This window comes from Schistocerca nitens, chromosome 10 (assembly GCF_023898315.1).
Source record: "Schistocerca nitens isolate TAMUIC-IGC-003100 chromosome 10, iqSchNite1.1, whole genome shotgun sequence".
In the NCBI taxonomy this organism is placed as follows: domain Eukaryota; kingdom Metazoa; phylum Arthropoda; class Insecta; order Orthoptera; family Acrididae; genus Schistocerca; species Schistocerca nitens.
In genome coordinates this window covers 86,677,428-86,704,733 of record NC_064623.1, presented here as the reverse complement: position 1 = coordinate 86,704,733, position 27,306 = coordinate 86,677,428, and the positions used below count along the sequence as shown (strand labels likewise).

The 27,306-nt window shown below is 41.3% G+C and overlaps 1 protein-coding gene across 1 annotated transcript in view; it reads left to right on the top strand.

Annotated features, from left to right (window-relative positions):
• The first annotated feature begins 3,631 nt into the window (after positions 1 to 3,631).
• LOC126210450 (histone acetyltransferase Tip60-like) overlaps positions 3,632 to 27,306 on the top strand; it is a 127,107-nt gene continuing 103,432 nt past the window's right edge. Inside the window, exons 1-3 of the mRNA XM_049939682.1 lie at positions 3,632 to 3,676; positions 4,328 to 4,385; positions 4,479 to 4,547. Of these exons, the coding sequence (XP_049795639.1) occupies positions 3,632 to 3,676; positions 4,328 to 4,385; positions 4,479 to 4,547 (172 nt within the window). The remainder of the gene's footprint in view (positions 3,677 to 4,327; positions 4,386 to 4,478; positions 4,548 to 27,306) is intronic.

Below are 27,306 nucleotides of genomic sequence, written 5' to 3'. Positions count from 1 at the left end.
GACAGAGAATCTTAAGTTCCAGAAATTCTATGTGCAATGGGTTCCCCACAGCCTAACAGAAGATGAACAGAACATTGATGTCACTGCAGCACCTGGAATGGTGTCATGATGAAAAATATTGTTTCCTATCCTGTATCGTCAGAGGAGATGAAACATGGTGTCATCTTTTTGAGCCACAGAACATGCTTCAGAGCCAACGATGGAAGCACGTGGATTGAACCATACCAAAAAAATTCAAATCCATTCACTACAGCTCTGCAAAAATCGAGATGACCTTTCTCATTGGCTGCAAGGGCCCACCGTTCATTGACTTTCTAAAACACGGCACTACAGTTGGTGGACAGTGGTATGTGAGCACTTTGCAAAACTTGAAGTGTGCTATCAAGTCTAAATGCCGAGGAATATTGATGGATAGCATCATCCTGTTGCGAGATAACACTTTCCCAAATGTTGCCAAGGTTGTTTCAGCTATGCTACGAGTCTTGCTGGGAAGCCTTAACACATCCTCCTTGCAGTCCTTGTCTCTCTCCATGCAGTTTCGTACTTTAGGATCACTGAAGAAAGACATTTGTGACTGGCAATTAGCTTTAGACGAAGAGCTGCATGCCTGGGTACAACCATAGTTCCATAGGCAGCTGCAAACATCTTTCCATGAAGGCATTAACCATCTTGTCTCCCAGTGTGATGAATGTATTAACATTTATGATGATTAATTTCAGAATAATAAACAGTTTAGTTACTTTTTCCCATCTGTTTCATTTTCATTTTATCATTTTACTGCCACCTATACTAACTAAAACAATATTTCTCACTGAAGTGAGTGGCCACATTCATAAATATCTCACAAATGGCTTGTTTGTGGACTCGTGGTTATTGGAACATCTTTGTGAGAATGCGCCTCAATCATGCATCTTTCCCTGCCCACTTATATAGAATCAGCGTATCATAGACACCATACTGTCAATGTGAAGAGGAAACAATTGATGGACTTTTTAAAGGAGCTCTTAAGACTTAGTCACTGCCAGACACTTTGCACGATCCCAATTCTTGGAGACACAACCAGGAGTACATATGATACCATATCCCGGTTTCTAGCAAAAGAAGACATAAAAAATCTAAAATGAATTGAAATTAATTAACAAATAAATTTTAAGCAGTCAACTATGTTTTGTAATCTGATTACAATAATTTTGATCTGAAAACATATGAATGTATGCCCTAAACAGTACATGTGACGAAGAAAAAAAAAAAGTCATCTTGTTGTGTGTGTAAGTTCATTTATTTATGATGGCTAAAAAGTTTGTATGCTAGAAGCCAATAAAAAGTTTAAAAAAAATGGAACATCTTTGTTTCTGTTGTAGCATTGTTTCACCCAAGTAAATCTTTGCTGCTAGTTATGATACACTCTGCATAGTTATTTTATATAGCATCATCACCAGTAGCAGTATAATGTTTCCAATACTGGTAGCGAACATTTGTCTAGAGTAATTCAAAATGTTATCCTCTTGATCGTGAGCTTATCATATCACTACTATAGAGGCATGCTTAACTGACAACTCGCTTTTAGTTACGTACTTACGTAGCAAGACCACCTAGACAATTGTAATTAATGTTGATTTTCATAAAGTTCATTACTGCTGTTGGCATTTGGAACCATATTGTTGTGAAATGTTTTATTTGCTCTCTGGTGTTACAACTCTGTTGTTCTAACTCTCGTGCTGAAATTTAGTTTTAGTTGACAATGTAAATATACCGTGCATATTTTTGTGCTGACAATCCCTTGCAGTTTGCTTTAGAGATAATTAACGTATTTGCCACCCCTACAATTCTACCTCTCCAATGAAAATGTGCTCACAGATTTCTTTTTCTTTTACTTGCAGCGTACATTGTGTAGGACATATAGTCGATTTGCAGATTTGGTAAGTATTGTTTACAGCTATTGTTCCTGTTGTATTTTTGGACCTTGAAAGACTGTATTAAACTATATCCGTACGATACTTCGCAGTTATATTTGTATTTCTACTTAATCAGATGTTACCATGTGCTAGCGCAGATAGTGTTTAGTTTCGACATAAAACTGAGCTTTGCCCTTGGAATCTCAGTTCTGTGACTTGTTTAACGATGAAATTCAAATAATCCTGGTAGTTATTTTATTGCACGATACATTTAGGGACGTTATAATTTCATCACCACGTGAATATTAACCGCAGACTGCATACTGTACGCTGTAATTTCATAAATTAGTTACCAGGGTGGTAGGACCCTGCTTCGGTTCACGCCCCAGGGATTCTTCTCGTTTATAGTAACTACAGAGGATGTTCTATTTTGTAAGGTAATTGTGAAGATGTTATCTAGGCAAACATTGTCTCATTTTTCGAGTACAAATCATTTAAATTCATCGTACAACAAAACTGCGGTTTTCGTTGGAATGGGAAACAGAAATATGGCTGTGATAAAGCATTAAGGGTTCGATTGTGTTTTTTTTACGTCTGTTTATTTTTAAACTGTCATATTGCGTGTTAAAACTGGTGTAGAGCCACTCAAATTTTTACGGGCGTTCTTCTAAATTTCAAACCGATAACGTGTTAAAAGCAGTTAACCGGCGGAGGGTAACTTTTTAATGTTGGCGCCTCTGATGACTAGCTTCTCTGATCGCCAGCATTCACATGTCCACTTACGTCTCCAGTACGGTGAAATATTCGATGAGGTTCGCAGTATCGCATTGCAATAAAAACGTCGATCAATTCTAATGTAGTTTCACACACTTTCGTGTTATTCTTACAGTGCCACTTAAGCCCATTACAGCAAACGACCACCATATTTGGGACACTATGCTACATTGAACCTTATACACGAATGAAACTACAGTAACGCAACAGATAGTAATAGCCTATTTCATATACATTCACGTGCTTGCTTAAACTACTCTACCAAACTTTGCAAGGAATTATTTAATCGTCTCGTTTTGATCAATGGCACTACCTTAACATATTTCCAAGGTTCCGTAAATAGTGACATTTACATCAGTATATCATAGCAGTCGCAAGAAACAGCGTTCCAAGAAATATCTAAGGTTCAGTTGAACTGGGCGCCTCGTATGGATCAAACAGTGCTCAAGATTAATATCTGACTGATAAAAAGGGCGTTATGAATGTCTGACGTTATTTTTCCATGCGCGTAATTATTGTTTCTTTGGACTTTTCCCGAAAATTATAAAATCAGAGAAAATACCGTGGAAAATACTGTATACGATCGAAAATCCATGGAGACTACAACAATGTGCTTTCATCTGGTTTCAGAAAAACATGGTAAACACAAAAAAACGGGGCCGAAACAAAATTGGTAAATACTCAAGGAAATTGCATTTATTCATATACGACAGCAAGAGAGAAAGTTGGCTAGTAGAATTTTCATGTATTTAATTTCAGACATGAATAACTTTGGTCGAAGAACGAATATGTTTCGTTATAAAGCAACCTTCATACATCAGTGCGATTAAAGTTATTTATATTGTTAAAATAACTGATACAAAACACCACATGGTCTTCCATGTAATGAATACCGGCACGCTCTTGTGTTATGTTGGATAGGCTGTATAAAAACAAACGACAGTCAGAACTCGAAATTCAACATGACGGAAGAGGGAGATGACAGAGAAACTATCTGTGATTCGGTGGTAAATACAAACTACAGCTGCATTATACATACCTAAATACTGAAAAATTATGTACTTTAAGGCTTTATGAAAACCCCATGAGTCGTGTTCAGTTTGTCCTGCATTGTTGTTTCATCGTGTAATAGGTTAGGACAGGTGTCTGCTGTACACATTCAGCTGTAGTTTTACTTGTAAGCTGATTTTAGTGTACCACACGTTTTCATATACCATTTAAACAAAGCGGAAAAGTTCCAGCATGTCGTATGTGCAGATTTTTGTGTTGTTCGGATGTCTGACGCCTTTGTTTACATCTGGCATTTATTGTTTTTCGCTATGGCTATGATGCAGGTTATGTTTTGATACAAACAATCTCAAACAAAATGCAGTTTAGGGAAGAAATCATAGCTAAATATTCATGACACCGTACGAGCTTCAGTTTAGTTCTTGTCCTTGTTTTTCCGTAACTATACTATTATGTCAATAATTTAGTGTAATTTAAATTTGAAGTTCCGATAGTGTACTTCGTAAATACTTGCACGAAAGCCTTGTGAGTATGCGTTCAGTATATTTTTAGCTACAAATAGTTATTATTACGTGTGTTGTTAATGATATTACTAATTGTGAATGCAGATTTCGGAAATGTTTTATGTTGACACTATTGTTTTGTTGAAGGCATCTCTAACGGAAGGATGTCGATTGCCAGTTCGGATGCATGGAGGTGACGATTGGCGTAAGTTAAAGGATTATCCGATACCGACGACTGAATTTATTCCATAATTCGATAAATATGCCATTCATCTAATGTGTTTTGGTTTTGTTATAGCTCTCGCAGAAATAGTCAGCTTACGTGAAGTCAATGGATCGAAGAGTTTTTATGTACATTACGTCGATTGTAAGTATTTACATTCATTGTCTTTTATTTTAGCATGAATTTTTTAGGTATTGCTCGGAAGTTAGAACGAACGTGTAATGTTTTCCAGCTAAGGTCGTTATTCGGTTATAGAGGGACTAGTTGGTATAGCATATTTTTAAATCACTAACGTTGTGAAATAATATAATTCGCCCCATATAAAACTTTTCAGTATAAAGGTGGTAGGCGATTTTTATGACTAAGCGTTGCAGCTACGTTTGGAAAAATATTTGGGTTTACATTTGTTTTTTACCACTGCCATTTCTGTAATACAGTGTAAAAGTCTGCAGAAGTATCAGTTCCGGTAAATTTTCTGTGTTGTCTCTGTTGTTGGAAGACGTCGATGAGAATGTTTCTACATTAGGTAACGTGCCAACACAAAAACATTTTTGTATGTTTGAGATGTGGTTGTGCCCACATTATTGTGTTATCATTAAACACTAGAAAAAGTAGTTTGTGGCAGACATGTGATGTACACAGTGATTTCAGGAACTGTGGAAATATTTAAATTACGTTGGTACAACACTGCTTTATGAACAGTCATAATACTTGCCACTAAACTAAATAAATTTATTATTTCATGTTCCACAATTTAATGAGAGATTATTAAAAGGACACATTGGTTCTGCAAATTAAGATTTTCTATACTAGAAACATTTAATGAACAAAGTATTGTAGTAGTACCATTCGTTATAGATGGTATTTAAGGCCAGAGTGTGATTCAGGTGGATACTAATTATGGAAACTGGTGTAAATTGTTGTATGTGCTAAGTCTGTGGGTGCCTTTCATCTTTTATGACCTCTTGAGAGAATTTTATGTTCTGAGCATTGTTTACTGATGCCTCATGGCGGAATGTTAAGGTTAAAAATTCAACTACTGTAAATCAAACACTGGAATAAATAAACACAGATGAGAGGAAAATATATCTAGCATAATAAATAAATTGGCAGCAGACTGCCCAGTTTTGTACTCCATCATCTATATAATATTGATATTATTATTATTTCTTTCCTTTCTCAGATGTTATGTCTGGTTAAAAATGGAAAGTGACGCGGACCTTGATCAAGCGTGACTTCCTTTTAACTGTACGGTATATGTTACATTGCATTTAGGAACTTTCGGGCAATTGAACATGTATCAATAATTACAGATTTCTGTAGTTGTATATATACGTTTGGATTTAGCTGTATTGTGTTGATGTACTGGTGGATATTGTGTGGTATCCTGTTATTTTTTATTATTACACAAATCTGATCAGCTAGTCGTTGTTCTGTTAAAAATTTTAATTCTGGGTATTTGGTAATAAATGTTGTGTATACTTGTGATCTGTATCCAGTCGTGTTGGTTTCTAAGTTTTTTTATTGGTAATAACAGATCATGAGGTGTCGGTTAACTTCATCTGACCATCGCATCCTCTGTCTTTGTTTTCCTTGTAGGGTGGTTGCAGGAAGCGTATCCTGCAAAACATCTCTATTTGGATTTAAATCATTTTCCATGTGGCTAGCAGTGTCGTTACCATTGTGGACGGGCATAGGGTTAAAGTGTCTTCAGGATGGCTAGGTAATGCCTGTTGTGCGAATTTTATTTTCCAAGATTGTTGTGATAATGAGAAATGGACAGTGAAATGAAACTTCCATTTCTTTTAATTGATGAAGAGTAGAACATGTGGCAGCTAAGTATGAAGCATTTGAACATTTGTTCTGCCTGCATTAAACTACCTACACTACTTAAACACATTCATTCTGTTGATAAAAGATTCGCTGCAAACTGTTTTGGTTTGCAAAAAAATTTTGGAAGGTGTTAATCCTTCTGCGAGTAGGAAGCGGATCACAGCTCATGGTTCATACGTGGCGGAATTTCTTACTGATACCTTTCATGCAACTGGACACTACAACATGAATTTATGTTGTACCGTGTTCCTGCGATGCTCGCTCTAGTCAGGGGATCCCCCTCTACCACTCATTGTAACCAAACATCGAAAAACAAAAAAACCACAGTCCCTTATGATCACAGTACACTTACTTTATGAACATGCCTCGTATTTATTATGATTGATGCAGTGTTATGACGAATGTCCTATTTGATCAAAGTTTAAATTGACATCAGCTTGGATTTTACAAGAATTTTATTCACATATTAAAAATATAAAATACGGGGGGTCAATGAATCCTATTTATTTTGCACTGCACTGGCGCATCAATGTCTGGTACCACTTTCTGAGTACTGCTAATTTGAAGATAAGCTTTTTAGGTGAAATCTGTCAGTGAACTTCTGTTTGTATATTTCATTCACTTCATTGGAAAAAAGGTGCTCACACTAGTACACAGCTCCAGATATAGTCGTAGCTGCAAACTTGTAAAGTCTTGGGAATTTATATTTACACCCTTCTACCAGCACTGGGGTAACTTTTCAGTTCCACGACATTAGAAATTGTGGTTTTGAGGCCAAGAACTCATCAAGCCATGTTTGGAGCACATTTTCATTCGGAAAGGAAGTTCCATGAAGGTTGTTCGATAGAGAGTTGAATAGGTGAAAATCTGAGGGCACAAGATGAAGTGAATAATGTGGGTGCAGAACGACTTTGCAACCCATCACTTCACGCAGTCTTCCTGAACATTGTTCTTTGATTGTGTCTGCAAGATGTCTCAGTAGTTGACATTAAATGTCAGCCGTGATGCTTATGGTTTGGGGAAGCAGTTCACGGTACACCACACCATTGCTGTTCCACCAAATGCATGACATTATCTTTTGTAGATGCGTGCAGGTATTTATATGGGGAGTTGCTGCTTTGTTTGGGCTCAAGCATTCCTTTCTTTTCCGTATTTGTTTAGAATAAAGACACCATTTCTGATCACCAGTCATGATACAGGATAGGAATAGTCCGTATTTTTCACAAGCCAATTGGTGGCGAGCAAGCAGAGATGCACATATGACTCACCCGTTGATTTTTGTGATTTTGGATTAGATCATGCAGTACCTATGCACTCAATTTTTGAACCTTCCCATTGCATGCAAATGTCACACGGTGGTGGAATGAACACAGTTCATCACATTTGCCAGTTGTAGAGTATAGTGACATGGATAGTTGTGGATTAATGTGTTTAAACAATCTTTATCAGACTTCAAAGGGTTTCCTGAATGTGGAGAGTCACTAATGTCGAAACAATCCTCCTCCAAATGAGGAAATAGATTTCTTGCCTTGCTCTGCCCAGTGGCATTAACCCCATACATAATAATGTTTCTGGCTGCAACTGCCCTTGTCACATCTCCTCTTGAACTCAAACAGAAGAATATGTTGGAAATGTTCAGATTTCTCCACTTGACACTCCATTTTCTAATGTCCACAGCTCCAGTCACTATCGACAAATGACTATATTTAAAATTCAAATAGCAGCAATGAACTGCAAATAAAAAATGTCAATCGGTAAATAAACCCATAGCAAATGGAATACCAACATACAAAACAAAAATGCTGCGAACTTATACAACAATCTAATACCTAAAAAGCTTTCGAGGCATTCCCATGTGGGAAATTTATTCCTTATGCACAGACCTCTGTCGGTTTGCAGTATGTCTGTCTACAAGGTACGGTTGTACAGTGCCGATTGTAACTACAGCTGACCTTCTCATCCAAGGAATCCTAGGTGATTTACCAGAATCAGATCTTACAAACTGCATTATTCTGTCTTGGCACAGTAGGTTTTTGCTGATGTAAGTGGCAGCTCTTTTGTATGCACGAGTGATAGGGTGTAAGAGTTTCCTGCAATGCTTTTCCACCTGACTGCACTCCAGAACACTGTGAGTAATTTGCTGTGGATTATGTGTCTCCCTTTCCCTTAACAGGTTGCAGTAGTCTTACATGAACGCTGGGCTATACATGGATCAGTGTCTTCACTAATTTCAAACTAAAGCACAAAGCAAAGCGAAGTACCCAAACATGGATCAGTATCTTCACTAATTTCAAACTAAAGCGCAAAGCAAAGCGAAGTACCCAAAGCATTTAGTAATGATTGGCAGTGCTGTAACAAGGTAACAAGGGTTTGACATTCACCATACGCAGCAGATCGCCTTAAATGTATACTGTTTGATGTAGTTTGTCAAAATTGTTGTAAGAATCACACAGTAGGAAACAGTTTGAATGTAGAAAGGTTCTCCAAGCAAAGTAAGCAAAACCAATTTCACGTGCTCTGTTTGTTAACAAAAAAATATGAAGTGTTGTCTATAACTGAAAATCAGCCTGAGCCAGTTTATTGACACTCTTCTACTACAAACCTTAAAGAATATGAATCAGTTTAAATACTGGTATGAAAGAACAGGCCTCAAGTAACCGTTTGATTGGGATATTTGAGACCTGACAACTCTGCCTCGGCTAATGCATTGTATCGCCTCAACTTGGCTGTCGAATACTTCCTGCATGCTCTCATTTCTCAGTTTTGTTTTGTCCAAAGTTTTCGACTCACACTTTGAATGTTAGGTGTATTTTAGGTTTATTTATACTGAGGTGACGAAAAATCATGGTTTAGCCATATTGACATATACAGATCGCTGTCGTACCGTTTACATAAGGTATCAAAGGGTGGTGCGTTGGCTAAGCTGTCATTTGTACTTGGGTAATTTCTTGCGGAAAGGTTTCCAATGTGATTATGGCCGCATTACGGGAATTAACAGACCTTGACCACAGAATAGTAGTTGGAGTTAGATGTGTGGGACATTCCATTTTGGAAATAATTATAGAATTAAATAATGGCATGTCAAGAGTGTGCCAAGAATACTAAATTTCAGGCATTACCTCTCACCACAGACAACAGAGGAGCCAATAGACTTCACTTAATGACCGAGAACAGTGACATTCACGTAAAGTTGTCAGTGCTGCAGACAAACAACACTGCATTAAATAACCACAGAAACCAGTGTGGGACGAACAACAAAAGTATCTGTTCGGACAGTGTGGTGAAATTTGGCATTAATGTGCTGTGACAGCAGACAACCGACATGAGTGTCTTTGCTAACAGCTCGACATTGCCTGCAGTGCCACTTCTGAGCATGTCCATGTTGGTTGGACTCTACATGACTGGAAAATCATGGCCTGGTCATTTGAGTCACGATGTCAGTTGGTGAAATGAAATGTCGTGTGGCGAGGGCCTCCCATTGGGTAGGCAGGTCGCCTGGTACAAGTCTTTTCAGTTGACACCACTTCGGCGACTTGCACGTCGATGAGCATAATATGATGATGAGGACAACACAACGCCCAGTCCCAGAGTGGAGAAAATCTCCAACTCAGTCAGGAATCGAGCCCAGGCGCTACACGTGGCATCCTGCTGTGCTGACCACTCAGCTATGGAGCGGACATGTCAGTTGGTAAGACGTAATGGGAGAGTTCGAATGTGGCACAGACCCCACGAAGCCGAGACGCAAGTTGTCATCAAAGCACTGTGCAAGCTGATGGTGGCTCCGGAATGGTGTGGGCTGTGTTTATGTGGAATGGACTGGGTCCTCTGATCCAACTGAACCTATCATTGACTGGAAATGGTCATGTGTGGCTTCTTGGGTCCATTTGCAGCCATTCATGGACTTCATGTTCCCAAATGATGATAGAATTTTTATGACAGTGCACTATGTCACCAGGTGACAATTGTTTGTAACTGGTTTGTAGAGCATTCTGGACAATTCAAGCAAACGAGTTGCCCACCCAGATTGTCTGACACAAATCCCAATGAACATTTTTGGAATGTAATAGAGAGGTCAGTTCATGCACAGTATCCTGCACTGGCAACACTTTCACAGGTATAGATGGTTATAGAGACAACACAGCTCCTTTTCTGCAGCAGACTTTCACTGGGTTTGTTAGTCCATGCCATGTCGAGTTGCTGCAGTACGCTGGGCAAAAGATGAACTGACAAGGTATTTGAAGGTACCCCATGACTTTTTTCACCTTAGTCTATTAGTGTGTTTACAGTACAGCAGTCTTCATAGGAATTGTATCACAGCAAAGATAAAAAACATACAGTCAACAGAAAACTCAACATGTATGTTCAAAAAGCATCATCTGTTAGGTTTACGTAAACTACAAAGGTGATCCAGAAGGACTGAAAGCACTGTTATTGAACTTATGATGAAGTTGGGCATTGTACATTGTAGTGCCAGTAACAAAGAAGTGTGGCGAGAATTTGCAAATAGTGCTGGACTCAAATGGGGCCTTGTATTCCACACCAGCTAACCAATAAGCAAGTGTAAGTCTCAAATCTTTTACAGTAGTCACCCACACCTACATCTCTACTCTGCAAGCCACTTAATGGTGTGTGGTGAAGGGTACTTTGTGTATAACTGCCACTTCACCCTTTTTCTGTTCTGCTTGCAAATGGTTTGCCGTATAAAGATTGCTGGTGGCCTTCTGTGTGAGCTCAAATCTTTCTAGTTTTACCTTCACTGTCTTTTTTGCGAGATAGGAAGAAGCAATATATTGGTTGAGAATTGTAGTAGGTTGGTGCATATGTTTGTAGCATTTTTGTTTTGCATGTTGGTATTCTGGTTGCTACGGGTTTATCACTCGGTTTTCATTTTTTGTTTGTAGTTCACTGTTGCTATTCAGGTTTACGTATCCCCATTTTGTGATAGCGAGTAACACTGTAGAAGCCAGAAAATGGAGTGCCAAGCTTAGAAATCGAAACGTTTGTGGCATATTCTTCAGTAGAAGGTTGACAACAGTGGAGGCAGCTAGAGACATTTGTGCTATGCATGGGGATAATGCCACTGGACAGAGTACAGCAAAAAAGTGGTTTTCTTGTTTTGAAAAGTATCATTTTGACGTTAGTGACTCTCCATGTTCAGGAAGACCTTTGGGGTCTTTTGAAGATAGTTTAAACCCATTAATCCACATCAATGTACTCAAGAACAGGCAAATGTGATGAACTTTGATCATTCCCCCATCATGCAACATTTGCATGGATTGGAGAAGGTTAAAAAATTGGGTGGATGGGTACCACATGATGTAAGCCAAAATCACAAAAACCAGTGGGTGGCTATATGTGCATCTCTGCTTGCTTGTCATCAACTGGCGCTTGAAAAACACCGGCCATTCCTAGCCTGTATCATTACCGGTGATGAGAAATTGTGTCTTTATGCTAACATACAGGAAAGATAGGAATGATTGAGCCCAACAAAGCAGCAACTCCTCATACAAAGACCTACAAGCATCCACAAAAGATAATGTTTTGCCTCTGGTGAAATTGTGATGATGTGGTGTACCCAATGCTTTTTTTCTAAAAAAAAAGTTTGAGGGTACTCCGGCATTGGATACAATGCAGTGAAAATTACTTGTAACTGAAGCATGGGATACCTCCCATCTGCTTTTAGCCATGACGTCATCAACGTGTCTAACTAAAAAGGGGGTATCGGACTCTTCAGTTGACTTTACTACAGCTCAAATGAAGGTTCACAGTTTCACTTCCGTCATCCACTGATGTTGAACTTCCTGGCTTTTCACTCGCACACGAATTATTGACAATTTTTGATTTTTTAGATGCAGGAGAACAAGTAAAGTAGTTTGTTAGTTTTCTGCTCATCTCTCACCTCCAACTTAACTTATAAGTTTCAACGAAAGACAGGACACATTGTAAAACTTCGCACAACCGACAAGAACGGAACAGCAAACGCAAACCAATAAAGAACAACAAAACAAAGATGACAATGAATCACGAAGGATTGTGGTAGCGGGACCGTAGAGACATCTGTCGGTAGCTCGGCATTTGAGCATACGCATATCCGTTTAGCACTACTATCGCCCACTATTAGCGGGCGAGGGCACTACATGCTTGTCAAACTGGCTGGCACTACATGCTTGTCAAACTGGCTGCCAGCGATTCAGTTGTCGAGAACGGTTGCTGCAGCTTCGAAATGCTTGACACCAAAAACTGCACTGGTATCGTTCGTATTACAATTACCAACAGGAAAAAATGAAATAAAAAATTTACCTCCGTGGCACTGTAATTCTGTCAGAGACAGCAAAGGACTTGGAAGAGCAGTTGAACGGAATGGACAGTGTCTTGAAAGGAGGGTATAAGATGAACATCAACAAAAGCAAAACGAGGATAATGGAATGTAGTCGAATTAAGTCGGGTGATGCTGAGGGAATTAGATTAGGAAATAAGACACTTAAAGTAGTAAAGGGGTTTTGCTATTTGGGGAGCAAAATAACTGATGATGGTCAAAGTAGAGAGGATATAAAGTGTAGACCGGCAATGGCAAGGAAAGTGTTTCTGAAGAAGAGAAATTTTTTAACATCGAGTATTCATTTAAGTGTCGGGAAGTCGTTTCTGAAAGTATTTGTATGGAGTGTAGCCATGTATGGAAGTGAAACATGGACGATAAATACTTTAGACAAGAAGAGAATAGAAGCTTTCAAAATGTGGTGCTACAGAAGAATGCTGAAGATTAGATGGGTAGATCACATAACTAATGAGGAGGTACTGAATAGGATTGGGGAGAAGAGGAGTTTGTGGCACAACTTGACAAAAAGAAGGGATCGGTTGGTAGGACATGTTCTAAGGCATCAAGGGATCACCAATTTAGTACTGGAGGGCAGGGTGGAGGGTAAAAATCGTAGAGGGAGACAAAGAGATAAGTACACTAAGCAGATTCAGAAGGATGTAGGCTGCAGCAGGTTTTGGGAGATGAAGAAGCTTGCACAGGATAGAGTAGCATGGAGAGCTGCATCTAACCAGTCTCAGGACTGAAGACCACAACAACAAAAACAACAACAACAACCTCCGTGAAATAAATCTTTAGCACTCTTCCAAGTTCTCAACATTGTGAGAAAATTACTTTGTTGATGAAAAAATTTAGGGGTACGCATCCCCAAGCGCTCCCCCAGAAAAACAGCACTGGGTGTTACCTCAGTGTTGGCAGACTGTTGTAAATAGTGAAGGAGAATCTATTATTTTTGACTTAAGTCTCAGCTGTGTGTATCTATTGTGTTTATTACGCTTATGGAAAAATACTATGAACCGATGTACCAACTAATCTGGACATGTGCTCTCAGAACTTTAAAATTAAACAACATCGAGGTGTGTAATGGCTCTGTTGCAGCAGCTACCGCTGGGGTTGTCTGAGTATCTCCATGAACCTCTAAATGAATTTGTAACAAAACACGCTGCTCGTCTTTGGATCTTCTCCATTGATCAATCTGGAACAGATCCTATACTGCCGAGCAATATTCAAGTTTCGATTGAACGAGGGCTTTGTAAGTTATTACTTTGTGGGGGAACTACATTTTGTGAGTATTCTTCTAGTGAATCTCAGTCTGGCACCTGCCTTACTTGTGATTAATGATGTGTGGTCATTCCACTTGAAATTGCTCTGTACGTATTCTCCTAAATATTTTATGGATGTGAGTATTTCCAATGATTGTTCAGCATTACTGTAATTGTGCAGTAATTGGCCTTTCTGTTTATGTATCCATAATATGTTAGGTTTGTTCATTGAGGGTCAGCCACCAATCCCCGCACCAGGCAACCACGTGACTGGCACATCAGTGCTAAAGAGCTTTCGCAGCCGACCACAATCATAGGTTTCCAGAATGAATCTTTCACTCTCGAGAAGAGCGTGCACTGTTTTGAAACTTCCTGTGTCCCAAATCAGGACTCAAACCCAGAACCTACCTTCCAGTGACTGTTCTCATCGACTGAGCTACCTGGGCATGGTGCGTGACCCTTAACTTTCCAAACTACACTTGTGGCAAGGTCTCTGCTTCAAGGGTAATCACGGAATTTGGAAATGTATCGTGAATAATGACACACTGCGCCAGGAAAATGGCAGCAAGAGGTGGGTCAGACAGAATGTGCAGTCTTCTCTGTACACTGTCTAATCAAAAGTATCTGGATACTTATTAGTGAATATGTGTCTGCCCATTGCCTTCATTACAGACATTTTCAGTGAGGTGTCTAAATGTCTGTTGAAGAATGACAATCCATTCTTCCTTGAGAGCCATAACCAGAGAAAGTAGTGATATCAGATGCTGGAGTCTGGAGCAGAGTTGACATTATAATCGTGCTGATACAAACACTCATTGTCTCTGAACTGTTCCTCTATGGTATGCATTGTTGGCACTATACATGATGGCAGGTAACACAAACACTTCCATGAGATGCCCACAGGGTAGAGCACAATTCATCAGTTCAGATCACTCATATCCAGTCATCCAGTATTCAGCGTCGTCACTCTTTACACTGCCTTGAGAACCACGTAGCATTGGCTACAGAAATGTGTGACTTATGAGGAGCTGCTTGGCCATTGTATCCAGTTTTTTTTTTTTTTTTTTAAAAAACCTCTGCACACAGTATTGTGCTAGCTGGACTAATGGTAACACTTTGGAACTTTAGAGTTATTCCATCTGCTGATTTCATACAATTTCTTACAACCACCCTCCGCAGTGTTCGACTGAATGCTTTCTGGTCTTCATGTAGCTGTAATTATTTCTCCACATTTCCGCTTCAAATCATATCACCAAGTGTCGAATTGGGCAGCTTTAGAAGGATTGAAACATCCCTGATGGATTTGTTGCTCAGGTGACACCCTTACTGACAACACAATACTTCACACTTCCTTTTATACTGGCAGATCCACCTCCTGTGAGGTATAGTGGTCAATTCTGCAATACTTTGGAAACTTTTGATCATATAGTGTGTGATTACCTTCATGCTTCCTACCACATGTCTCTGGGGCACTCCTAATGTTACCTTTGACTCTGGTGAACACTCTTGGTCCAGAACACATACTAGACTGTATTACTCAAACATTGTTTGAGCCATTGACATAGTTGAGAACCTATACTTCGTTTGTGGTCTACAATGTGACAAAGTGTCAAACACTGTCTATAGGAATATAGAATCTGCCTGTTAACCTGCATCTGTGATTTGCAGGGTGCCCTGTGCAAAGGGCGTGCTTTGTTTTGTAGTAGTAATATTTTCTAAACTGATGTCGATGTGTGGACTGTGGGCTATTAGAGAAGGTAGAGATGGGTAGGTTTACTCATAATGTTTCTACAAAACTAATGATCTGCAAGATTTGTTCACTTCTACCATCCCCCAGTTGGCTCACCACTCTTTGGTGAGTTTGTGCTTGGCTACCACAGGGCCCAGCCTTTGCAGCACCCTTTCCCTTTCCATGCTGCATGTCTATCCTCCTCCTATTCTTTTCCCCCCTCCTGTAGGGAACATGTCCGGGATATTTTTGAGAATATGTTCTGAAATTTCAGTAGCCTGACAGAACCGTCCTTCCACTGTGTGTGTTCTTTCTTTCTTCTTTCTACATCTCCTGTCCTTCCTCAGCTTCAGCATTTGAGGTTCCTCTATGTTCCTTCTTCCTCCCTGTGCACTTCTGAAGGTCAGCGCATGGATCTGATGTGTAACAGCTGACTGGGAAACGCATAATTCCCAGCATCGGATCACCAAGTAGGGTTGGCACATAACCCTGGTACAAGCCAGGCCCAGGGAGGGGTGATTGCCTGAGCTATTACCGTCTCAAATTGCCTATTGGTCCCTCTGTCAGGAGTTCAGGTGGTGTGACCTGATGTGTGAACAGTCACCTAAGGCGGGTGAGGCCCCCTTCTGAACTCCCCCTCCCCTCAGTTGGAAGGAGCACTCTATCAAAGACTCTGGCAATTGTGGGACATTTTCTTGCAATGACTCAATCATCATCTCAGTTTACATCTTCTACATATAAACAGAATGAGTCTAAAGATCCCAAGGATCTCCCAGCCACATCTCTGTTCCTCATGGTATAATGTACTGGAGAAGGTCAGTCTTTTGCTATGGTTAATCCGTTTTATATTCAGAAAGGTGTTGCAGTTGCGAGCCCTGTGAAATGCTGCTCTTGTTTACGTAATGGCACTTTGCTTTTGGAGATCAACTCTGATTTTCGAGCCCAACAAGTGCTTGCAGCTTCACTCCTTCATGGCTATCCTGTTCATGTTGAGGCCCATCAAATGCTGAATTCTTCTTGTGGTGTTGTTTACTCTAGGCTGCTCAATGGTATGCCCGAGAGAGAAATCCAGACTTACCTCTCTGATTAGGGTGTCACTGCAGTCCTTTGAGTAATGAAAATGGTTGATACAGCGTTAGTGCCTATATGCACTCTTTTTCTCGCATTTGACCGAGTAGTGGTTCCATCAAAGATCAAAGCAGGCAATGAAATCATCATGGTCCGACTGTACATTCCAAACCCGATGCAATGCTACCAGTGTCAACATTACAACACCTATCGAAACACGGCCAAATGTGTTACATATGGTAGGGATGCTCACGAGGATGATTGCCTCCATCCTTTTTCCTGCTTTATCACCTCCCTCTTCCTGCTGTGTCAGTTGCAATGGTGACCATGCAGCCTCATCTTGAGATTGTCTCTTGTATCTTGAGTGGGCTGTCCAGGAGATCCAGGTGAAGGAAAAAGTGCCTCACCCAGTTGCTCTCAAGTTGTTGGCTATTCGAAAGCTCTGCGTCTTACCATCAGGCATGTACAATACTGTTATTGCTATGCCTTGCTCCACCAAGGACATGGTCATGCAGACTTATGACCTCAAATTTAGCACTGTAGTTACAAAATCGCCCAGTGTTACGGTAGCATCCCCGTCTCCTTCTGCTCCATCTGTGCAACAAGAAGCCACAAATTCTTCTCTGCCAGTAGCGAAATCCCTGCTACACGACTGGCAGGCCAGACAGGACAGAAGGAATATTAATGTGAAGACTTCTTGCGTCCCTCCAGCCAGCAAACACCTGAGTCTCCGTGTGTCAATCACGAAGGCTCTAAGAAATCAAACAAAGACAAACAGTCTTCTCCTTCACCGACTCGGAGATCCTCTTCAGTATCGCTATGTGATATTCTCACCCAGCTGACCTCCGTTTCGCCAGTGCACGCATTCAACCATTTTTCTGCACTGGAATCCGCAGACCAACTCAGAGAGACTGCCGACACCTCTGTAGATCTCATGGAACAGGATCCTCCAGCCTCTGCACCCTGTAGCAGTGAGTCTTCTAAGGGTGGCACTTGGCAGCCACTGAGGTGAAAATGCCTAATTTTTTCTCTCCTCGCTTTTCCCATTCATGACTCTCCTCCAGTGGAATGTTCACAGCATTAGATCCAACAAGGAGGAATTACAGCTGCTCATGGCATTGCAGCGTCTAGTTGTTTTCTGCCTCCAGGAAACAAAATTGCATCCTTGCGACCACTTTGACCTCCTGCATGTCTTTCTGGTCTGCTTTGATCTTCCCCCAAGGACAGCATTCTGCCTCGTGGGGGAGTCATGCTGCTCATCTGGGATGACATTCATAGTCAAACCATCTCACTGAACACCTGGCTGCAAGCTGTTGCAGTCCACAATTTCCTTCCTCGATTCACATTTCCTCTGTCATTTGGTGTCGCCAGGGCAGACTTTCTCCAGCTTCTCCAGTTAACTCTCTCACCCCTTTTAGCTGCTGTGACTTTAATGCACATCATACCCTTTGGGGCCCTTCCAGAACCTGTCAGAGCTTTGCCCTCTCTGCTGATCTTCTCAATCAACTCAACTTCATCTGCCTTAACACTGGAGTACCACATTCCTTTCTGACTCTGTGCACACCTGTTCCCACTTGGACCTCTCATGCTGTACCGCCCAGCTTGTCGAGTGGTCCATTGTCTCTTGACACATACTCGAATAAGCATTTCCTGTGTGCTACCCGTTTGCTGACTCCTGCCCCATCTACATGTAAACCCCATTGGCATCTTTCTAAGGCCGACTGAGGGCTTTACTCCTCAGTGGGGCAACCTTTGATGAACAGCAGTTCCCTAGATGTAATGACCAGGTAGAATACATCACAAACATTTCCGCAGAACGTTCCATTCCTTGCACTTCATCTTTACCGATCCCTGTCCCTGTCCCTGTCCCAGTCCCTTGGAGTGGAACTAGGCGTGGTGCGATGAAATTCACACACGGAGACATGCTCTCCACGTTTCTAACCCTACAATTGCGAACTGCATCCATTGTAGACAGTTGCGTGTGCAGTGTTGTCGAATTCCTTGCAATGGCAAAAATGCTAGCTGGATTTCATTCGCCAGTCTTTTTAACGGTTCCATCCCTTCGTGTGGAGCAGCCTGTGTTGGCTCTCTGCGACCGAGGTCCTTTCCCCAATTTCTAGCCTGGCAGTAGCAGATGATGTCAAGTGGACACCATTGCTATCTCCAACACCTTGGGCTGCTGTGTTGCGGAAATTTCGAGCTCCACCCACTATCACCCTGCCTTCCTCCATCGGAAATGAGTGGAGGAGGCTCGGGCGGTACCTTTCTCTTCTCAGAATCATGGGTGCTACAATGCTGCCTTTACTCTATAAGGGAGCTAGATCGTGCTCTCACTTCATCCTGATCCTCCGCCCCAGGGCCGGACGATGTTCACTTTCAGATGTTGAAGAACCTTTCTCTTGTGGGCAAGCATTTTCTCCTTCATATGTACAATCGCATCTGGGCAGAGGGCACATTTCCCAGATGCTGGTGCAAAGCCACTGTTGTACTCATACCTAATCCCAGCAAGGACAAACACCTTCCTTTTAGTTAGCACCCCATTTATCTCACCAGCTGTGTTTGCAAGGTGATGGGACGTATGATTCGTGCGTGGCTGGTATGATGGCTCAAATCTCACAACTTACTAACCACTGCACAGTGTGGATTTTGAGCATGCCGTTCTACAGTTGACCATCTTGTCACTTTGTCAACCCGTGTCTTGAACGGTTTTCTGTGGAAATACCAAACTGTGGCCATGTTTTTCGGTTTGGAGGTAGCTTACGATGTCTGCTGGAGGACTGGCATCCTCTGTACACTCTACTTGTGGGGCTTCCGCAGCTGCAAGCCCTGTTTCCTTCAGCAATTTTTAAAAGACCGAGTTTTCAAGGTATGTGTAGGTTCTGCCTTGTCGGGTGCCTTTATCTGGGAAAACTGTGTGTCTCAGGGTTCCATCCTGAGTGTCGACCTCTCTGCTATTGCCAGTAACCCTGTAATGGCCTGTCTCCTGCCGGGCATCTCTGGCTTCCTTTTTGTTGACGATTTTGCGATCTATTGCTGTTCTCCATTGGCTTGTCTCCTTGAGCGGCGTCTTCAGCGATGTTGCGGTCGACTTCACTTGTGGTGCATTGACATTGGCTTTTGCTTTTCTACTGACAAAACCGTTTTTATGAATTTCTGGCTGTGCAGTGGGTTTCTTCCGCAATCTTTACATCTTGGGCCTGTTGCTCTCCCGTTGGGCCTGTTGCCCTCCCATTCGCTGAAACTACAAAATTCCTGGGGCTCATGCTTACACGGGTTTTTCAGCTTCTCCAATTCTCTCAACGCCCTTCGCAGCCTCTGTGTGGTATAAACCATCCATTCCTTCGTGCAACAGGTCCAAGAAAGCTTCCACTCGCGCTTATCAGCTTTTTAGTCTGTTTGTGACCACCCGTATAAGGTACTAGAGTTGTTTGACAACGCCCTCCCCCCCTTTTTTTTTTTATAAATGAGGCTGAGGTCTATACTTTGTAAAAAAAACTGTCTTGTTTCTGTTTCTGCCAAATCAGTTACATAGGCTTTTAGAGTTTACAAGCATTTTTTCTGGAATATCTTTATTAATATTGCATTTTGCCACTCAGGTACGGAGGACACACAATGTTCTGTAATTGTAAGGGAAAGACACGTACAGAATAGATTTTGTACCATGAATGAATGGACAGACACAGTATAATTAATAACAACAGAAAAACTTTACGATTTATCTGCATATTAACTAGATGATTTTCTTTCTGAACTGTCATCAAAATGAAACACGGGAACTAGTACTGCTTCTAACACTCGTCATTCATCTTAAGATTTCCTGAAGGCATTTAGTGCCAATATATTATTAACTGACATTTAATTTTAAGCATCTAGTGATACTATACTTTATCAGCAACAAGTCATCTTCGAGTGAATCGAGGACCATGAGAAAGACAGACCGTGCCGCTTACGTAACAGTACAACACTGCAGGTCTTAAAAGTACCAACAGCTGTCTCTGTTGGGGAGCAAGTCAATATTTCAGATGAGTTTAATAATTCTTAATTGCGTGTTGACATGCATGCAAGTCCTCAATAGCATGACATAATTCAGACCTTTTGTTGGGTATATTTTCAGAGTTAAATATTGATTTCCCATGATCCTTGCATGGAGCAGAGCATTCGTGAAGTGTGACAGCCCAGCTGACTAGTGTGACATTGTGTGTTTGTTGCAGAGCCTCTATATCTCGTTGGTCCCGAGTGAACAGCCCCCATCGACTCTACTTCTCCGCCAACAATGAAACTCGATAGCAGTTGACAGATGTGCTTCCTCATTTTGACATTACTAACCAGTAAGCTTCAAGTGAAATGGGCTTCTCCCATGTGTGGAATTACCATGAGATTCTCATAGGGTGGGGTTCTCTGCCCAGAAAGGGTGATATAGTGCTAGAGGTATCCAAAACATTCCCCAAGAAATGCTACAGAGCAGTGAGAATATTAAGGTATCACTTATGGAGTAAAGGAGTGTGTGATGGGTTTGTACTGAAAATCTCTCTCTCTGTTATGTGTTTATGGGGAGGACAGGCTATGCAGAATCTGTATTGGTAAATAAGAAGCTGTACTCCACTGAAGAAGAAATCCAGTATGCTTGTGAAAAAGTTTGGACAATTTTATGTCCGTATGTTGGACGGTACTCCGTATTGCACGCATTGATTGATGACTCTGCAGAGAGTGTGACAATTGATATTTACTGCAGTCTCACAACAGAAAAGTAAAGTTCCATATAAGAAAATAACAGAAATGATCGTCCTTGATCAATATGAACATAGTAACACCATGAGTTTGTCATGATCTGGATTGTGACACAGGTCACGACGTAATCACTGCTGCACAACTACACTGTAGTACAGGGTCTCAGGGAGACTGCTGATAGCTGCAACTGCAACTAACTGCTGGAGTGTGCACCACGGCTTAAGTTCACTGCCATTGCGGTGGAGGAATCTTGACAATTGAATGATCTGCAGACATAAGATAGAATGTGATATATGTGCCACTGTTGTTACTGCAAGCACTGCCTGTGTGTAGTAATAGTTCCTGCTGGTCCTTCTTAGCACAGAGCCCGTAAACAATATGTTTTCAGAATGAGATTTTCACTCTGCAGCGGAGTGTGCGCTGATATGAAACTTCCTGGCAGATTAAAACAGTGTGCCCGACCGAGACTGGAACTCGGGACATTTGCCATTCGCAGGCAAGTGCTCTACCATCTGAGCTACCGAAGCACGACTCACGCCCGGTCCTCACAGCTTTACTTCTGCCAGTATCTCGTCTCCTACCTTCCAAACTTTACAGAAGCTCTCCTGCAAACCTTGCAGAACTAGCACTCCTGCAGCAACTTCCTGTACAAGACCTGCATGCATCTGGTGGAACTGTGGCCTTGTAACCATCACCGCTGACACACATTGACAACAACTGAGACATCTTGCCGACACAGTGCAAGAACGACGACCATGAAGACTGTGTGAAGTGATGCTGCTCCACGATAATGCCTGCCCGCATTGTGCTAGACTTGAAGGGGGGCGGGGGGGGGGGGGGGGGGGAGGAGAGAGAGAGAGGTGGGGGGGGGGGGGTCAGGAGTTGGGGCTGGGAAGTCGTTCTGCCCTTTGTTGTTCATCTGATTATGTGCCCTAAGATTTTCACTTTTGCTGCTACCTATCGAACAATCTTCAAGGAACTTCCTTTCTAGATGAAAATACTCTCTGACCAGGGCTCAACGAGTTCTTCACCTCAAAGCCACATGATTTCTACAGTCACGAAATTGAAAAGTTACCCCAGAGTTGACAGACCCTTGTAAATAGTGAAGGAGAATATTTTATTGATGACTGAAATCTGGAAAAATGCTACTAACTTATGTACCCACCTAACAGGAAGAATACATCATTTAAATTTGTAGATTTATTTGAGGTTATACGGGTGTGATATTTGGTAGACAGAACTACCACCTCTGGCAGAAGTGATGGCTCTAACACTGCTTGGCGCCGTCTTGAGCTGAGCTCGGATGACAGATTCTGGTATGTCATTCAGTGCTGCTTCAGCTATGTGTGAAAGTTCATGAACTGTAGTAACTGTTGAGTGGTGGCAAATAAGTCTCACACTAACCCGTGACCAGATGTGGCGGAGAGATCTGGAGAATGGGCCGGTAGTGCAACAGTCGAACAGCCTGTTTATGGAGGTAGGGCAGGACAGCACGAGCAACTTGCAGTCTCGCATTATTGAGTTGAGAGTTAATGTCACATTTCCCTCAAAGGCAGGACACAGCCACCACCCTCAACACATCAGAAACGTAATTGCTCCTGTCCAAAGGACAGGCTGCGTGAACCTGAGGTGCTTACCCAGTGGCACCCGGTATGCTCACACCTGGTGCCTGGCCTGTATGTGGATGACTAATGCTATCTGACAACATTTGTTCTCTTGGAACTTCCGCGCATTAATCCATCCATTGTGACAGTGTATGCAGAAGTGGGACTGTTGTAAAGACCACACGGTACCATTCCAGTATCCACTGTTGGTGTATCTTTCTCTTTTGCCATTACAAGGAAAGCCGTAACGATTGTTACCCAGCTGAGCGCCTGTGGTGCTCTATACGCCACCTGTCTGTGTAAGTACTCGTCTTGTTGCAAACAGCCTGTTTCGTGACTCACAGATTTGAAGTGGCTGTATTACCATTCATGTCTGAGGAAACAGTGCACTGAGGTGACAAAGTCATCAGATATCTCTTAATATCATGTCCAACCTCCTTTCGCCCAGTGTAGTGCAGCAACTTGAAGCGGCATGGACTAACAATTCTTTAGAAGTCCCCTGTAGAAATGTTGTACCGTGCTGCTTCTATTGCCAACCATAATTTTGGAGGTTTTGCCGTTGCTGGATTTTGTGCTCAAACTGACTTCTCGATTGTGTCCCATAAATGTTCAATGGGATTCGTGTCAGAAAATCTGGATGGCCAAATCGTTCACACAGATTGTCCAGAATGTTCTTCAAACCAGTCGTGAATAATTGTGGTCCAGTGACATGGCGCATTGTCGCCCATAAAAGTTCCATCGTTGTTTCAGCCCACATCATTATGGAGCTACCATCAGCTTGTAGAGTGTGTTGACAATTTGGGGCCATGGCTTCGTAGGGTCTGTCCCAAACTCTTAACACTACCATCAGCTCTCACGCCAAGTGTTTCCAATCATCTAGAGTCCGACCGATATAGTCATGAGCCCAGGAGAGGCACTGCAGGGGATGCCGTGCTGTCAGCAAAGGCACTCGCGTCTGTTGTCGGCTGCCATATGCCATTAACACCCAATTTGTCCACACTGTCTTAAAGGGTGCATTTGTTGTACATCCCATTGATTTCTGTGGTTATTTCACGCAGTGTTACTTGTCTGTTAGCACTGAGAACTCTCTGCAAATTCCACTGTTCTCAGTCATTAAGTGAAGTCTGTTGGCCCCCGTGTTATCTGTGATGAGAGATAATGCCTGAAATGTGGTATTCTCAGCACACTCTTGATACTGAATATTGAGTTCCCTAATGATTTCCAGAATGGAATGCCCACATTTCTAGCTCCCACTATCATTCTGCAGTCATTGTCCGATAATTCCCATTGTGTGGCCATAATCACATCAGAAACCTTTCCACGTGAATTACCTAGTACAAATGATAGCTTCCCTAATGCACTGCCCTTTTATACCTTCTGTAAGCGAAAGTTCTGCCATCAGTATATATGCGTATCGCTATCCCATTACTTTTGTCACCTCAGTGTATGTGCGTCCTCTCAGGTGCTACTCACATGAGGCCATTGAGACCTCCCATGGCAATGAAAGACACTATTGAACCTATCGAGTACACACTCCCACGTCATTCATGTGACAAAAGCAATTATATTATGGAATCATAAACTGCAGCATCAGTTATGTCACAGTCGTATCACTGTTTAATTCTGACATGTGCTGGCACAAGACTTTTGTTCTGTTCTTCTAAAATAAAGCATAACATGTTTTGTCACAAACAAACAATATTCAAATGCAATACCTGAATGAGAAACCCCACGGGTAGTCTTTCCTAATATGAGGTGTGATGAAAAAGTTACCGGAATTTTTGTCCTTCATAAAGAATCTTTGTTTTCATCAATAACAATTTTGTCCCCTTCAAAGTAATTCCCCTCAGATATAACACACTTGTACCAGCACTTTTTCCATTCTTTAGAAATTCTGGGTTGTTGTCGACTTCATTCAGCAATTCCTGAGTGATGTCCACGCAATGTGTTTTTATTCCTATTTTTGGACCAGCTTTGCTGCTACGTGTTTCGCGCCCAAAACATCTGAAGAAATTGCTTAGCCTTCAGTGTCTTCTCGACCATCTTTTAAACTTTTATCCCACTTGTAAACTCTTGTCTTATTCATATTAGATTCCCCAAAAGACACAATCAACATTTTGATTGCGGTGCTGTACTTTATTCCATTTTTCAAGCAAAATTTAATGCAAATTCTCTGATCCATCTTTTTCAAAGTAAAAATTTACTGTGTGCTGGAAAACACATACAACCTTTTCAAATGTCAACAATAAAGTAAATATTCAAACCAGCTGAAAATGCAAACATACAGGGTGATTGTAATTGAAGTTTAACTTTCAAACCACTGTAGAAATAACATCACTGGTCAGAATGACATCAAATTGCAACAGAATATTATCGGAGAATGGGGAAAATGTATGGCAGAAGAAAAATAAATAGTTACTAAATGTAGCAATAGATGGTGCTGTAAGCATCATAATTTAGTAGTGGTTGCTACAAATAACAAATGAATCATATAACAATGCCTAAGGTGTACGTTTGATGTTAAACAAACTAAACTATCAGTGTGCATGGGTGTACAGGTGTGATACTGTTAGTTACGTAAGCCCATCCGCCACGGCAAGGTCATATCACATCAGATGGGAAAAATTTGTTTTTAATTGTCAGAAACCTCATAAAAAGTATCACTCACATCAGTTTTTAATTGCCCTAAAGCAAAGGTCTCACTTGCTGACATGTCTACAGGAATCAAATCGGATTATTAATTTCCATGTGACTGGCGCTAAACATGTCCAATATGCTGTCCACCGTTTTCTGCAACAAGTTGAAATCGAGAAACAGCATTTTCCACAACTGATCGAACTGTTTCTGCGGTCACGTTCAGAATGTGTTGCGCAGTGTGAGCCTTCAATGCAGCTACGTTTGCAATTGGAACACTAAACACATCATCTTTCAGATAGCTCCACAGCCAGAAGTCACATGGATTAAGATCAGGTGATCAGGCCGGCCAGACTGCAGGGAGATGGTGGCTGATAATTCTAGCGTTTCTGAAATGGCTTTTCAGCAGATGCTTAACTGGATTTGCAATATGCGGAGGTACGCCCTCTAGCATAAAAATGATTCCATCCATACATCCACGTTGTTGGAGACATGGTATGATGTTGCACAAAAGACACTCATAGTGCTTACCAGTGACGGTACAGGTAACAGGACTGGAAGCACCTGTCTCTTCAAAAAAATATAGCACTATGATAAATAATGCCGTGAACCCGCACCACACAGTGACCTTTTCAGGAAGCTGTGGTACTGGTTGATTTGCATGTGGATTTTCCGTTCCGCATGTTTGACAATTCTGTGTACTGACATATCCTGTCAGATGAAAGTGGGCTTCATATGTCCACAAAATCTTCCATGGCCAATCAGTCTAGTTCCATGTAAGCAAGAAATTCTAAATCAAAGGTCTCACTTGCTGGCATGTCAACAGGAAGCAACTCGTGCCATGGGTAATTTTGAATGGATAGCAAAGGAAGGATGTTTCGTAGGATTTTAGGCAAGCAGAGCACAATCCTGAATTGAGACAGTCATGATGACTGTTGCAGACGAAAAGGAGGAAAAGTGTATTTATACCAACTTCAGTGGGTCATGTGCGTGACAGGTGTTTTCATTTACATATTCTGACACATACAGCACCATCTATTGATCACTTTTCACACTATTTTTCTTCTTCTGCCATACGTTTTCCCCCTTCTCCAATAATATTTTGTTGCAATTTGACATTATTCTGACCAGTGGTATTTTTTCTGCGGCATTTTGAATGTTTAACTTTTAATATAATCATCCTGTACATCAGGAACATGTGTATCTGCAAGATTAAAAAAAAAATTGAAAGTCGGATGCATAAAGCCTGTGATATTAAAAAATTCTTGGTACTTTTTGATCATACCTCGTATACAGTGCCTTGGCTTCGGATACATAGCACTAAATTTCTACAGCAGTAAATATCTACTTGTCTGATGTAGCGATAATAAAATGTATACACAAACTTTCCTTGTGAATCAACCTATCTATTAGTGAAATCTGTATCAAAATCTCTATACTAGTTCCTGAGGAGTTAGCCTTCACATACAGAAAGGAAAATACAGTGGGGCGGTGCCTGTAATTTGTAATATGTGTAGAAGAATATATGCATACATTCTAGTAATAATAATTTCGTGTGGTTGAATAGCATGATCCAACTTTTTTAATTTGACGCCACTTCGGCAACTTGTGTGTCCCTAAACTATCTCACTTATCCAACTCGGGAATGGGGACCTACAATTGTAACATGTAATCCAAACCATGTCTTGTTTCTGGCAGACCTCTATGTCATTGAGGAGTGTAACTAGGT